The sequence below is a fragment of the Zootoca vivipara genome, chromosome 3, assembly GCF_963506605.1.
Source record: "Zootoca vivipara chromosome 3, rZooViv1.1, whole genome shotgun sequence".
NCBI lineage: Eukaryota > Metazoa > Chordata > Lepidosauria > Squamata > Lacertidae > Zootoca > Zootoca vivipara.
Window position 1 is genome coordinate 4,014,390 of NC_083278.1, and position 15,777 is coordinate 4,030,166.

Genomic DNA, 15,777 nt, shown 5'->3' on the forward strand with positions numbered 1-15,777 from the left:
CCGCAAGCCTCTCCACTCCGCAGGGGCGCAATGGTGAAGGCCCGGCCTCGCTTCTCTTGACCCCTCCGCGAGGCCGGGCCTTCGCCGTCGCGCTCCTGCGACGTCTCTCCAACTTCGCCGTCGCTCTCCTGCAGCAGGGCTCAAGAGAAGTGGACCTTCGCGCTCCTGTGACGCCTCTCCACCTTCGCTGTAGCACTCCTGTGGAGAGGCGTCGCAGGAGCGCGAAGGTCCGCTTCTCTTGAGCTCTCCGCGAGGCCGGCTCAAGAGAAGCGGGCTTTCGCGTCGCGCTCCTGCGACGTCTCTCCACCTTCGCCGTAGCACTCCTGTGGAGAGGCGTTTCAGGAGCGCGAAGGTCCGCTTCTCTTGAGCCCTGCTGCAGGAGAGCGACGGCGAAGTTGGAGAGACGTCGCAGGAGCGCGACGGCGAAGGCCCGGCCTCGCGGAGGGGTCAAGAGAAGCGAGGCCAGGCCTTCACCATTGCGCCCCTGCGGAGTGGAGAGGCTTGCGGTTGAGAGAAGCCGCCATCGCCGCCGCCGCTCCAACCAAAGCCAGACGCACCGCGAGCCACCCCGGCCAGTCCTGGCGTCTGGTGGCGGCGGCGGTTGCTCTGAGGAGGCTTCAGGAAGGTTGCCCGGCCAGCACCGCAGAGAGAGGGAAGGAGAGCTGCGAGCACCGCCACCGCCGTGCAGTGAAACAACTCGCCAAGCCTCTCACTGCTGCTGCTGCTGGGAGCCCTTTTCTAAACGCGCGGTAAGAGCTTCCAAAGGGAACCCCCCCCCCGGTTTCCCGCGCTTTACTCAGCCGCCTTGACTGAGACGCGGCCGCAGTGCAGGGCACTTGCATCGGGAAAAGGCTTCTTTCTGCACAGTTTGCCTCCGTGAAGGCATCAGAGCGCTTCCTTGGCTGCGTCCCAGTCGCGGACGCTCCGATGCCTCCGTGGAGGCCTTCATGGGCCTCGGAAACCTCGGGTTACTTACTTCCGGGTTTCGATGGTTCGTAAACCGAAAGTTCGTAACCCGAGGTGTTCGTAAACCGAGGTACCACTGTAACCAAAATTTATTGTTTTTTAAAATGGTGAATAGTGTAGGCTTGGAAACTGCTTAGAACTGTGCTGCTTAGAACTGAATGAAAGACAAGACCCAAATGAAGCTCAAAGGCATTCAGGACTGGGATGTCGTAGGTGACACATGGCTTGCAAGGGATTATAAAAATGTCACAGGGACACAGCACCGAATAATAATAATAATAATAATAATAATAATAATAATAATAATAATAATAATAATAGATGAGTGATGTGATGTGATTTCTGCATCTGCTTTTGAACTTCAGGAAATGGTGATCCAGCCAGGACATTTTCTAGCACCTATTGGCATATTTCTTTGTTTTTGTTTTTTGTTTTTCTGTGGTGAGAAAGAAAAGCATACACCTGATTTTCAGAAAGAAAAGGATTGAGAGGAGGGACTAAAGATTGGCCTCCCTCACATTACCTATTTGAGTTTCAGCAATGTTGGTAGTCCCACGATCACAGAGTGGAGAAATTGGCAGTCCTAATTCAGCCTCCTTGTCTCCCTGAGTTGGAGGGGAAAGAATGCACAGAGATATAAGACAGTGTGAATGATATCCAAAAAATTCACTTCTATTTTGATATGAAAATCTTGAAACTAAGGAGCTGGGTATATTTGGACTGGAAAAGAAGAGACTGAGAGGAGATATGAGAGACACCTTCAGATATCTGAAGGGCTGTCACACGGAAGAGGGAGCATGCTTGTTTTCTCCTGCTCTGGAGGGTAGGACTCAAACCTATGGCTTCAAGTAGTAAGAAATGAGGTTCCGACTAAACATTCGGAAAAGGTTTCTGACAGAGCTGCTTGACAGTGGAACAGACTCCCACAAGAGCTGGTGAACTCTCCTTCCTTTGAGGTTTTAAAGCAGAGGTTGGGTGGCCTTCTGTTATGGATGCTTTAGCTGAGATTCCTGCATTGCAGGGGGTAGGACTAGATGACCCTTGGGTCCCTTCCAACTCTATGATTCTATGAAAACAGCTTAGAACAGGTGTGGGGAACTGATTCCCCTCCAGATGTTGCTGAACCTGCTTGCTGGGACTGATGGGCATTGCAGTTTAGCAGCAGTTGGAGTCCCACAGGTTTCTCACCGCTTAGAAAACCAGCATTAAACCACAATTTCTTGTTTCAGACATAATGGGCAACTGTAGCTTTAAAATACCAACATAAAAGCTTTAAAGCTCATAAATGGGAGGGAGAAATGAGAGGGGAGAGTGTAAGCTCAATAGTCATTTCTGACTTAATAAAACCATGGACTATACAAGATTGTTGCATCTGAATCACCCCTTACACTCTGAGAATGTATGTAATATGAAAAGTTAAGTCTGTGTTGTATTTATAATTGTGTAAAAAGAGACACTACATGTGAGAGTGCAGTGTGAGCCCTCCACTGGGAATTTCAAAGATTCTACCAAGTTTATGGAAGTCCCAATAAGGAATAAATGACAACCTTTATTTCAAGGTGTTTCCCTTATTTAAACACATTACAGTATTTGGTGTAACATAATGCAATGGATCCCAAACTTTCCTTGCCACAAAACCACCTGAAAATTGCTGAGGGTCTTGGTTGACCACTTAATATTTTTTTCTGCTTGTTGTAGCAATTGCCATGCACTGCACTAGATGACACATTATTTTTAGTTATTTTTCTACAGACAAACCATGGACCACCTGAATGAAGCTCAACAGACCAGCGATGTTCTGCAGATCACAGTCTGGGAACCTCTAACATAACAGATATTCCTGTTTTCAGAGATATACAGTATGTCCAAATGAAACATAACATAAATGACACAATCAGCAACCATGCCATGGGTTTGATAAAGTTAAATACCAGGCACAGGGCGATTGTCCTCAGGAGCGCAGCGTGTGGTGCTTAAGCCTTTTCTCTCCAGTCACAATATCAGTAAAAATCCCTCCAGTCCCCACATATAACAGGGGTGGGGAATGCAGCTGAATCGCATGAATCTCATAAATCATTGCAATCATCGCAATTGTCTATTTTTGGCTTCACTGCCAGAATGGAATCACTGCAACTGTTACTTGAGCTTGGACTGAACATGCCCCAAATTCTTAATATGAAGCACAATGTGGGACAGTTTGGCCTTCCTATTGTCAACCTGCAATTGTGTGAAGCAAAAACCTAAGAGTTGAATATTCTGCTCCTCCAATCATCTTGAAAAGCAACATTTTCAAACTGTGACACAGAGTTTGAAACATTTGGATGTTAATCTTTCATACCAAGCTGTTAATCATACCTATTTATCCTTAAAATACAACAGAAGGGACCGTCAAGTGTACAGAGAGAGGGGTGGGGGCACAGGAAAAGGCACACCTATCAGTCCCCCTGAAGATATTTTAGCCACAACAGAGCCTGCTATTTGGGAGCAATGCATCACAATGGGGTTGTTTACTACGGTAGTATGCAGCGCAGCAGGAGAGACCTGTCTTGCTTGCTTTCCAGTGGATGCTGCTTCGGCTGTTGGCAGAAGAAGCTTTAGAACAGCTATAATTAGCCAGATTATTCAGCTTTGTAATACAGTGGTACCTCTGGTTACGAACTTAATTTGTTCCGGAGGTCTGTTCTTAAGCTGAAACTGTTCTTAACCCGAGATGCCACTTTAGCTACCGGTAATGGGGCCTTCCGGCGTGCGATTTCCATTCGCATCCTGGGGCAAAGTTCACAACCAGGAGCAGCTACTTCCAGGTTAGCGAAGCTCATAACCTGAAGCATTTGTTACCAGAAGCGTTCATAACCAGAGGTACCACTGTACAGTATGTATAAATCTCTTGAGGATGTGTGTGTCCCAATTTGGAGAGAAGTACCCCTTTTTCCTTAGGAAAGGTTTTTGGGAAGCAGTGTGGTGCATTAGATAACGTTGGACCAGAGAAACTGCAAATTCACAAATTCCCGTTCAGGCATGACGCTCAATGGCTTGGACTGAGAAGTCAGAGCTACTCACTGGCCTGGTTTGCACAGAAGCCCTAAACTAAACTATGGTTTAGCATGAACGAGGAAGCATGCAGGTACACAGAACAAAAAACACTCCTCCCTAGTCCTGCTCCTACCCACTGCTAAGGCATGATTTGGCTTGGCATTACATAAACGGATTCGTCCCTCCTCAGAGAAACCATGCTCAGTAAGCCAAAAGCAAACAGCTTGTAATTTATTTGGCGTGAGACCAGAAGAAGAAGAAGAAGAAGAAGAAGAAGAAGAAGAAGAAGAAGAAGAAGAAGAAGAAGAAGAAGAAGGAGTTTGGATTTGATGTCCCGCTTTATCACTACCTGAAGGAGTCTCAAAGCGGCTAACAATCTGCTTTCCCTTCCTCCCCAACAACAAACACCCTGTGAGGTGGGTGGGGCTGAGAGACTTCAGAGAAGTGTGACTAGCCCAAGGTCACCCAGCAGCTGCATGTGGAGGAGCTGGGAATCAAACCCAGTTCACCAGATTAGGAATCCACCGCTCTTAACCACTACACCACACTGGCCAACCACAAGCCTGGATTCAGATGTATTGCTAAGCCAAACCATGGTGCATCCTGAGTAATGAGGCGGCGGCAGCAGCTCTGGGAGAGGGAAGAGGGAAGTGGCTTCCATGTCCACTCTGTGTGCGCTGCCTTGTTCCCACTTAGCCATGGTTTGGCTTAGTGCTACATGTGAATTGAGACAGCGCTTCACAGTGGTTTCTTGTGACGATGGGTGCAAAGCAACAAGGGTAGATTATGTTACATTACATACAACAATAAATACCAAGTATTATCCTGTGCATGTTTGCTTGCATATTTTTAAATGAAAGTTTTAGGCCATTTGGGGTTTTCTGGACAGGTAAGATATGAATTTAATATCTATCATGCAAAGGAATCTAGCCTACCAATGAACTTTTGAAAATGGTACCTGCTTGAAGAATTCATCCATTAGTGCATTTGCCATTTGCTGATGCACCTTCCAGGGCTTTGAGGGATGACTTATGTCAGCTGCATGGACAATCATGGACATGAGCTTATCTCTATCTGTCCTGTCAAATGTAGGGCATTATTGAATTACTTCAGCAGAAAAGTAGGATTGTTTCTCATATTAAATGAGAGATGATTTAAAGAATTCATACCACCAACAAAAATTCAGATTTGCAACACACACACACACACACCCCCTTCCCAACACAACCAACCTTTTTACATGCTGAAGGCATTTCAGAACGTGTTTCAGATATTTCATTTGCTGGAAATGATGTGACATGTCTGTAGCTAAAACCATCTCAATGACCAGCCGGCGCAGTTCCCTGAAGGCAAATAAATAATTTGTTCATGGTGTGTTCTGTGAGTTCTCTAAAACAAGGATTTTCATGCATCCTGCCCTCCTTCAGAGTCCAAGATTATCTGAATTAAGCTGTCTGCTACCCTGAGGAGGAAAGCCACTCACATTTATGGCCTACAAGCCATAGCTGCAAGCAGGGCCGTCTTAAGCATGCCCAGCGCGCCCCCCCCCGTTTCCCAGCGCGGCAGGCGGGCAGGCGCCACGCGCAGGGGGGCTGCCACGGGTGCAGCTGCACTGCGCCACACAGCCTGCCGTAGGGCTTACCCTGGGCCAGGGAGCGCTGCCCGCCCCGTTGCGACGCCCCTGCACGTGGCGGAAGCGGCCTGAAGCCGCTGAACAGCGGACGTGCGCCTGGGGCAGCCTTAGCCGCGCCTCTCAGCGGGCGCAGCGGCGCCCCTGGTGGCCTGACGCCCCGCGCCACCGGGGGTGGGCCTAGAGCCGGCCCTGGCTGCAAGGGTGGGGAATTAGTAGTGTCTCCCTGTTAACTCTGGAGTTCTTATAAAGGCAATCCTTACTTATAGAATCCTAGCATTGTTGAGTGACTCTTGAAAGGCCTGTAAGTGCACAAGCATCACTATACCTTATGTAGCACCCCTATATTATCTCACCTCCATTCCTCGTTGGTTAAATTGATCAAGATGTTCATATCTTCATTTTGCATGAGCTGGTAAGCAGCACTCACATGATGGTTTTCAAGAACAGATTTATCATTGTACAAAAGTGCCATTTCTGACCTAGAATAAAACAAAAATTAGCCATATTACCCAAAACAGACCTAAGAAGAGCTGCAAAGTCACAGATTGCACATTTCTTTTTCCTGGTGCCAGGTTATCCCCAGAGATGAAAATATACCATTTTCAGGGGGGAAATGTTGACTTTTTAGAGTACTGGTTTTCACACTGTGCTCTGGGGATCGGACATCTATTAGCAAGCACTCCACCGGTTCCAGCAGAGGGACAGATGGGCAATGCTAGCTCTGCTGAGCTGCTTCTATTTCAGCTCGCCCCAGTGTCCTGGTTATCCCTCCAGCTACTCCAGAAGCTACCATAACTGCCACTTTCAAGCTTCCCTCTCTTGCTTCAGCGGTCTCTCTTTTCCCCACATGCCTTAATTCTCCTTCCTCAAAAGCCCATTACTAAGCCAGTGCCTCATTCCTAGCTATTTGCTTGACCTTTAAGCTGAACTTAAAGCAATACATGGAAATTAAACCCTCATTAAGCCACTCGGTTCTACCATTTCAGTTTAGGTGGAGCTGCAATGGTCACACTGGAAAGTGACAAAAGAGACTTACCTTGTCCTAACATGGAAATGGTTTGTGGTTCCAGTATGTTCATAATCATGGATTGACGTGCTGAAAAGAATTGCTAATATCTCCAGGTCAGTGAACCAATGCTAGTGAGAAGAATTAAAAGTCAGTCATGTCCTGCATGCAACTAACAATTAGACATGATGCAGAATGATCTATGACTACAATCTCCTATAGTTGTTTTTCTTTTTAAAGTGGTAATAGCAGCTGCCGGGGGGGGGGGGGCGTTATTTGGGATCAAGCTACACATTTTGTCCTGTGGGCCAAGCAGCATATTGGAGAAAGGCTTCCGCTTCCTCCCACAATACTGTGGTCAATGGTAGAGTCTTTGCCTGGCTCTCCTGAGTCATCTATAAGGGTTCCTCCTAAATCTTATGCCAGCCGTCTTGAATCCTGTGCACTACCACAGGTTCATCTGCTGAGTCAGATATATCCTATGAATGAAATGGCTATTGATGTGTTAGTAAATAATGAATATAGACCTTGGTAAAGGTAAAGGTACCCCTGACCATTAGGTCCAGTCGCAGACGACTCTGGGGTTGCATGCTCATCTCGCTCTATAGGCTGAGGGAGCTGGCGTTTGTCCGCAGACAGCTTCCAGGTCACATGGCCAGCATGACTAAGCCGCTTCTAGCGAACCAGAGCAGCGCACGGAAACGCCGTTTACCTTCCTGCCGGAGCAGTACCTATTTATCTCCTTGCACTTTGATGTGCTTTCGAACTGCCAGGTGGGCAGGAGCTGGGACCGAACAATGGGAGCTCACCCTGTCGCGGGGATTTGAACTGCCGACCTTCCGATCAGCAAGCCCTAGGCTCTGTGGTTTAGACCACAGCGCCACCCGCGTCCCATAGACCTTAGTAAAGAACTATAATATGTGAGTTTCTAAAATTATTCTAACAGAAGGCTTTCCTAGGTCAAGAAAAGGAGAACCTAAGAATCCCAAATGCTCTTTTCCTTCACTTTAGGGCATTTCTTACCATCATACCAGTGTGAAGCATTATGCAATGCACAGTTTGTGTAACGTCTGTAGCATGGATCACATTGTGATATGGATTTTGGTGCTTTCTGTAGCCAACTTCCAGAGCATTTGCAAATGAAATCAGGCAGGTAATTGGGATCTATGGAAGGCAAGAATTAGGACATGCTTAGAACTGGAAATAAACATTTTTATTGCAACCATTGGCAAGACCAGTTGTATGACAAACACCCTTCTGAATTTATCATTTGGATGTGACAGATTTAGGTCCAGACATTCAGGAGTCAAATGAGATGTTCCTGGGTTGTTTCCAATCAAACCATTGTGCATGGAAAGCAACAGCCACACTCACAATGGGACTTCCCTTCTTCTCCACCCCTCCCCTTACCCCCTCCCTGATCTCTTCTAGCTTTCCAGCAACTCTCCAGAGCAGATTTGGGGATGGTGCAGATGCACAAAAGCAAGTGGAACATCCATGGTGGCACCGTGGCATGGAATGGACAGATGAAGGCAAGAATTGGGGCTCATCCACATGGGAGTTTGATGTAGATTGGAAGCTCCATGTGCATTGATTTTTTAGGTGTCAGCCATAAGACATTCTCCCCATCCAACTGGCAGCCCACAGCTTTCCAACAGTAACCTTGGATTTTCCCAATCTGGGGTAAATCTGGAAGGGGAACTTCTCTGCAAGGCAATTCCCTGACACCCCCTGCCCCCGGTTCTCCCAGTGCAGCCACACACTCACTCTGTGAACACGCCCCTTTGCTTCACTATGGACTTTTTATTTCACACCTATCATAATTTCTTCTCGTTTGCTTAGATACTGCTGTATTATATATTTTTCCCCAAATAATATTTATTGATTTTCTAACATTCCAAATTACAAAAATTCACAGAAACAAAACAAACAAACAAACAAACAAACAAAACAGGAATAAAAACATAAAAAAGAAAAACATATCAAATCTAACATTTTAATTAACACTGTAGACTTCCTCGATTCCCCTCGCACTGGGTCCACTTTTAATTCCAAATTAAGCAATTTTCATTTGTTATCTTAAATCATTCTAACATATTTTTCATTATCCCACAACTATTTCTATTCTTCAATGCATCGACTATATTCCACCCATAATTTATCTTCATCCAAATCTAAATTTATTTTCCCATCCATCTCCCCTTGGCCTCAAATTTATACCTATATTTCTCCCCTTGGCCTCAAATTTATACCCCAAAAATGTTCCATACATTCAAATATTATTTCTTTTATCATAATAACATTTAAACACTTAGATCTAATTCAGCCTCCCCTGGACGCAGGGTCTCCCAGATGAATCAGCCAGTTCCATAGGTCGTTCCAGTTTCAGGCCATCTTGATCAGTCAGAAAATAACATCCATTATTACCCCTCACCCCACTCCTGCTCTTTCACCACCTATCTTCCACGGTGGGGCACGCCAGACTAGGCCTGGGAGATATATATCGCTATATCAGGTCCTTTATCAACATCCTCCCTTCTGACCTCCGTACTTTACTGGTCTGTTTTTAAGGGTTTTTTTTACTGTTTTATATCGTGTTTATATCTTATTTTCACTTTATTCTTATCTGCTTAATTTAGCTTATCTTTAAGCTTCAAGTTTCAGTCATAAGTTTTAAGGAATTAGTATACAGTAGGGAGTTGTTTTAACTCTCCCTGACCTTCATTTGGGAGAGCGTCTCGGCCTCAGTGGAAATTAAAGAAGAAACCTCTCAAGTTGTGACTGCTCGTTGTTATCTTCCTACCATTCTACTATTCCAGCTAATTAACCGAAGCGAGACTTTTACCAACTTGATTTTTACCAAATAAATAATGGTGATGACCCGGAGTGGCTGTAAAACCTCAGGCGTTCTTCGGAGTGATCTAAGACCTCTCTCTAAAAGAGCTACTCTAAAGGGAGTGCAAACAAAAATCACTCGGCCCTATAAGAATAGGGGTAAAGTGGAGCTGATTGAGAATAAGCAGAAAATTGAAAATTCCCCCTTCCACACCGAGTCCTCTGCCAGCCACAGCGAAGGGCCGGCGGTGCAGAGAGAGGATTGTGCAGAAGAATGCCACAACAAAGGGCCAAGAAAGCTCAAAGTAATTTCAAACATAATTGGTACAGACACCGAAGTACTCCCGAAACAGAGACTTAAACCCCAAGCTTCTCCTGAACCATCCCAAGACCAAGAAGTGGAGGAACTAATGTTAAAACAACTTGCAGAGCTGTCTTCGGGAAATTCTAAAACATCAAAAGATTCTTGCTTCCAATCCCCTGAGACAAATGGTGAGGATTTATCTCTTATCAAATGGCTTGTGCTTTTAACTGAGGATATTGAACATATAAAATCCTATCTGGACACCTGTACAAAAATCCTCACTATAATGATGGACACTTGTAAAACCCTCTGCAGGGAACCTGGCGGAGTGACCGCAGAATTGGAAAGTAACAACAACTTCTTCCCTCCTACCACCTGCAAAAACAAGGAAGCCAAGAGATCATGTAGGGCTATCGCCTTGAAAAGGAGGCCTATAAATGTAAAAAAGAGTAAAAAATTTCAAAAATTTAAGGCAGTGCATTACAAAAAAATGGATTTTAAGAAGCTTTTTAATCTCCTCAAGAGTACCTCAATAACCGGGATTAGTGGGAACACCGAGAAACTTCTAGCCAGGAAGCCTTCTAAGCAAGAACTTTCTAAGAAACCCTTGCCCTGACCCTGTGTTGGAACGCTTGGAACCCCTAGCGCCTACCCCAACACCTAACTCCAAGCAAGACCTTTTGATCCAAGATCCATGGTCTCACATTTTATCTGTGGATAAAACCAATCCCTCTAAGAAGAGGAATTTGACAACTAATAACTGGAATCTGGTGCTGTACCAAAACAAGCTCGTTCTATCAAATTATTCTAAACCCCCAGGACTCCTCTCACAAGAAGAGTGTAAAGCCCATCTATTGAACTTTCTAAAGACCTATATGCCAGGCATCCTTAATAACCCTACTGAATTGGCCCAAGTGGAATATCTATACTTCGACGGATTCCTCGCCAGAGTGCTGGTCTCATTTTATGATGGGAGACTGGCAAAACTGGTGTACAAATGTAGAGAACACCTGAAGACAAGTGGCGTAATAATCTCAAGGTACTTTAAAAATGAAGCACCCCCAATTCCACTTATCCCCCATACTGTAATTTTGCCCAAAACTCTCCAACATAAGGTTGACCAACACGTTCTATTTTTTTTTAGAGTAAATTTTTATTGATTTTTCCATTAAACTCTTTACAACAACTTAATATCTCCAACATTGTATCTTAATCAGTTTCTTGCATATTCAGACTTCCCTCCTCCCTTTGGTAGTAAGTATGGTTCTCGTTAATTCGCACATTTTAAAAAGACATAACCCCACTTTAACATCTTAAAAGATTAATCAAAAAGAATATCTTAGATACATCGACATTGTAGGTTCTAACACATGCCCGCCAGAGTCTTTAAACTTTTATAGTTCTCCTTAACATACTCTCGAAATTTGTTCCATTCTTCACTGAATTTCGTATCCTCCTGATCCCGGATTCTGCATGTCAGGTTCGCCAATTCCAAATATTCCATCATTTTCACTCGCCAGTCCTCAATTGTGGGCATTTCAGTCGTTTTCCACCTCTGGGCTAAAAGGATTCTCGCTGCCACTGTGGCGTACATGAACAGTCTTTGGTCTATTTTCCGAATTTCATTTCCCATCAGCCCTAACAGAAAGGCCTCCGGTCTTTTTGGGAACGTGTATTTAAATAGTTTTTTGAGTTCATTGTAAACTTGTTCCCCAAAACTTTTAACTTTGTCACACGTCCACCACATGTGGTAGAAGTGGCCTTCTGCTACCTTGCATTTCCAGCATGCTTTATCTTTTTTCCTATACATCTTTGCCAACTTTGTTGGCGTCATGTAGCAACGATACACCATCTTTAGTACATTCTCTTTTAACGCTATGCATGCTGTAAATTTAAGGTTTTCCTTCCACAATTTTATCCATTTGTCAAATTCTATATTATAGCCCAGATCAATAGCCCATTTTATCATACAATCTTTCGTTATCTCATCCATTGTATACCAGTTAAGCAACAGATCATACATTTTTGATAACAATTTAACATTATTCTCCAACAGCTCAATTTGGAATTTCGATCTTTTCTTTTCAAATCCTAACCTTTTCTTGTCTGCCAAAAATAAATCATTAACCTGATGGTACTCTAGCCAAACAGAAAAACAATTTCTAACCTCATCATATGGTTTTAATTTGAATCCCAAGTCCGTTTCAATAACCAAATCCTCATATGTGGTCACTTTCTCCTCCATATTTACTTTTTTGACTGACAATATATTTGTTGGGGAGATCCACCATGGGGTTTTCTTTTCCAATATTCTTTTAGTTCTGTCCCAAACCTCATAGATTGATCTTTTGAATATATGGTTTAGAAAACCCCTATGGGCTTTGACTTTGTCCTGCCACAAATATGAATGCCATCCGAACCGGTTTTGGTAACCTTCTAGATCTAAAATATCCGTATTTTTTAACAAAATCCAATCTTTCAACCAACATAAACATGCCGCCTCATAATAAAGTTGTAGTTCTGCAAAGCCCCCCCTTTCTTTTTTATCCACCAATATTTTCATTTTTATCCTGGTTTTTTTGCCCAGCCAGACGAATCGTGACAGGACTCGCTGCCATTCTTTGAATTGAGCAACTCCCTTAATCACGGGAATGTTCTGGAACAAAAACAACAGCCTAGGCAGTACATTCATTTTGATCGCGGCAATTCTACCCATGAAAGATAATTTTAATCTTTTCCAATCTTCTAAATCACTTTTGATTTCCTTCCAGATGGCTTCATAATTGTCTTTATATAGATTTATATTTTTCTCTGTCAGCCAGATTCCTAAGTATTTGACCTTCTTGGCTACCATAATTCCAATTTCATTTTGTAATTCAGGACCAGAGGCAAGATGGTGGTGAAGAAGCAGGGTCGAGGAGCAAGGCAGAGGCGAAGGTCCACGGGGCACGAAGCAATGCGAAGGCGGAGCAAGAGTCCAAGGAGCAAGGAGCAAGGCGAAGGATCCAGGAACAAGAAGCAAGGCGAAGGTCCGAGGGTCGAGGAGCAAGGCGAAGCAAGGGTCCAAGGAGCAAGGAGCAAGGTGAAGGAGCCAGGAACAAGAAGCAAGGCGGCAGCAAGGCAAGGGTCCAAGGAGCAGGAGGCCAGATGCAACCAGGCAAGGATAGCGTTGCTGTGGCAAAGAGCTGAAGGGAAATGCTGGGCTTTTATCCCTCCCAGCTCCTGCCACCAGGTGCAGTGAGATCTCAAGTGGCCTCACCTGGATGACTACTCCTTGCCTCTCCAGCACAAGCTGAGGACTTCACCTGTGTGGCCACGCCTTGCTTCTCCAGCACAAGCTGAGGCATGCCCCAGTCCTGCAAAGCACTACAGGCCCCAGAGCCTGACTCCTGCCCATACTCCTGACAGAAACCTGCCATTTGACCATATTCTTCCATCGTCTTCAACGCTTCTTGTAGACTTGTTTTTGGATTTTCGACTGTAAGGACCAGGTAGTCCGTGAACGCTTTTAATTTATATTCTTTAATCCCAATTTTTATGCCTCTGATTTCCTGCTGCTCTCTCAGATGTTTATTCAGCACCTCCAGGACCGTGATGAAAAGATGCGGCGACAATGGGCAACCTTGGTTATTTCAAATTTGTCTGTTAAATTGTTGTTAATTATCAATTTAGCATTTTGTTCTGTATATATCGCCCTGATCCCCTTTAGGAATGTTTCTCCTATTCCCATCTCTCTTAAGTTTGTTAACATGAAGTGCCACAAGATGTTGTCGAATGCCTTTTCGGCGTTGACAAACATCAATGCGGCCTGTTTGTCACATCTATTTTCCAAATATTCAATTATATTGACCACATTTCTGACATTGTCTCTTATCTGGCGGCCAGGTAGAAAGCCTGCCTGGTCTTTGTGTATTGCTTCATTCAAAACCACCTTCAATCTGTTCGCCAACACGTTCTAATTGATATAAACTCTGCGGATGACATCTTTAATCATCCTACTGGTCTGGTTGCCAAGGACCCTCAAAAGTTGGACTCCCTTGGGCCCACGTATGCGGTGAATCAGGGAATCGTCCTTGACAGCTTTGAAAATAACTGGAAGTCCGATACTGCCGTATTATAATTTGCCCTTCAAGAACATGGAATTTGCTCTGTTAAATGAAAGTATGGCATCACTGAATTGTTAACTTATTAAGATTTAACTAGATAAGTTCCTGACCTTGAATTGGCTCAGAAGATTATACTTGTTGAACAGATCACACATCAGGAATTTCAAGCAGTGCCCTTCAGAAGCTTCATTTAAGGCAAATACATCAAAATCCCATTTATCAATGTCCTGTTGGTAGTTGAAAACACACAAAAAGCACTTTTATTTCTTAATCTAGGTTCCTGAACAACATATAAAATGTAAAATGTAAAATGTAAAAGTATAAATGCAAACATTTTCGTTTCCCAAGTCACGTGAGTAAAAAACATAATACCATTTTTATTGGATTTGAAATTCAATCACGGAAAGGACTTAAATTAAGGGAAGTCGGTCCTTTTCCACGGCATTAAAAGTGAAAGTTAGAGACTTGACTACAGCCGAGAGCTGGACTTTGTAAGAATTAAACTTCCAAATCATGGCGTGGAGGATCTCCCTCTAAGACAGGGCAAGGGGGAGAAGAGACTTTTGTATAAATATCCCTGAGAAAAGTAGAAAAAATGACCTTTTATAGAACCGTTTTTCTCGCTGTGAATGGGGACCCGGGAGCTCTGCTAAGCCTACAGTGACGTCATAATGGAGGAACTGTTGAACTGTTGAACTTTCGTTTCCTGTTTTGGAGCCTTTGAAGTTTGCTGCAGCAGTCTGAGCTGCTGGAAATAAACTTTAACATTATTATTGGCCAGCATATGAGCCCTTTCTACATCCTGAAGCATTCTGAAGCATAAATTGCTGCTGGAAATTATAAAGTGGATCCCCATAGAATAACATCAGATGCACTGACTGTGTATTGGATAGTTACAGTGCTCACCAGCCCCAGTGGAAATAACCACAGCTTGACCTTGACTTCCCAGCTGCCAGTTCAGTGTTTTGACTATGGCTGGAGAACAAACTCCAAGTGAGAAAGCAAAAACACATGCCAGGAAGGGATCAGTAACATTAACTTATCAAGAACAGGTTTTAACTGCCCTGGCAGAAATTAAGTCAGAAGATCAAATACTGCAGGATTACAGACTGTTACAAAGCGCCTAGATAAATTGGATGAAAATGTAAAAATTAACACAGAAGGCCTACAGGAAATTAAGCAAGATATTGGGACATTGAGAAAAGAAGTGCAAGAGAACAAAACCCAGATACAAGGAGTGGAAGACTTATGGGGAAAATATGTATAATGAAATGAAAAAAAGTGTTGAAAAACACCTTTATTAAAAAACCAGAAGCCTTTTTACTTGGAATAGTTAGAGAAGAAATTCCCAAAAAAGATATTACCTTTTTTTTTTTGCCACAACAGCAGCAAGAATTTTGATAGCTAAGAATTAGAAGATGGAAGATCAGTGGATGATTGGCAAATGAAGATGAATGATTGAATTTATGGAACTGGCTAAGCTGACCGGGAGACTACGTGATCAGGTAGAAGAGTCGGTGGAAGAAGACTGGAAGAAATTTAAAGTTTATATAAAAAAGAATTGTAATATTGGAAGTGTATGATTTAGATTTGGAAGCACATAGAGGTTGTAGAGGAAAATGACTTCTGCCATCAATACAAATGGCTTCTTTCTTTCTTTGATTTAAGAAATGAAACAAAAAACTGCATTTTTCTATTGTATTTTCTTCACAACTGACACTGTTTTGAGTTAGAATCATGGAATCATAGAATTGTAGAGTTGGGAGGTACTCCAAGGGTCATCTAGACCAACCCCCTGCAATTCTCTCAACTGAAGCAACTCTGACAGGTGGTCATCCAACCTCTGCTTACAAACCTCCAAGGAAGGAGAGTCCACCACCTCCCGAGGGAGACC

General features: G+C 43.8%; 1 protein-coding gene across 3 annotated transcripts in view; it reads right to left on the minus strand.

Moving 5' to 3' along the window:
* LOC118082597 (dual specificity calcium/calmodulin-dependent 3',5'-cyclic nucleotide phosphodiesterase 1A-like) overlaps positions 1-15,777 on the minus strand; it is a 43,087-nt gene that overhangs the window by 18,343 nt on the left and 8,967 nt on the right. For all 3 annotated transcript variants that reach the window (XM_035110326.2, XM_035110323.2, XM_035110324.2), the window contains exons 4-10: positions 13,994-14,110; positions 7,662-7,802; positions 6,669-6,769; positions 5,986-6,111; positions 5,232-5,342; positions 4,958-5,078; positions 1,490-1,571 (exon numbers count right to left, since the gene is read on the minus strand). In XM_035110326.2, the coding sequence (XP_034966217.1) occupies positions 1,490-1,571; positions 4,958-5,078; positions 5,232-5,342; positions 5,986-6,111; positions 6,669-6,769; positions 7,662-7,802; positions 13,994-14,110 (799 nt within the window). The remainder of the gene's footprint in view (positions 1-1,489; positions 1,572-4,957; positions 5,079-5,231; positions 5,343-5,985; positions 6,112-6,668; positions 6,770-7,661; positions 7,803-13,993; positions 14,111-15,777) is intronic.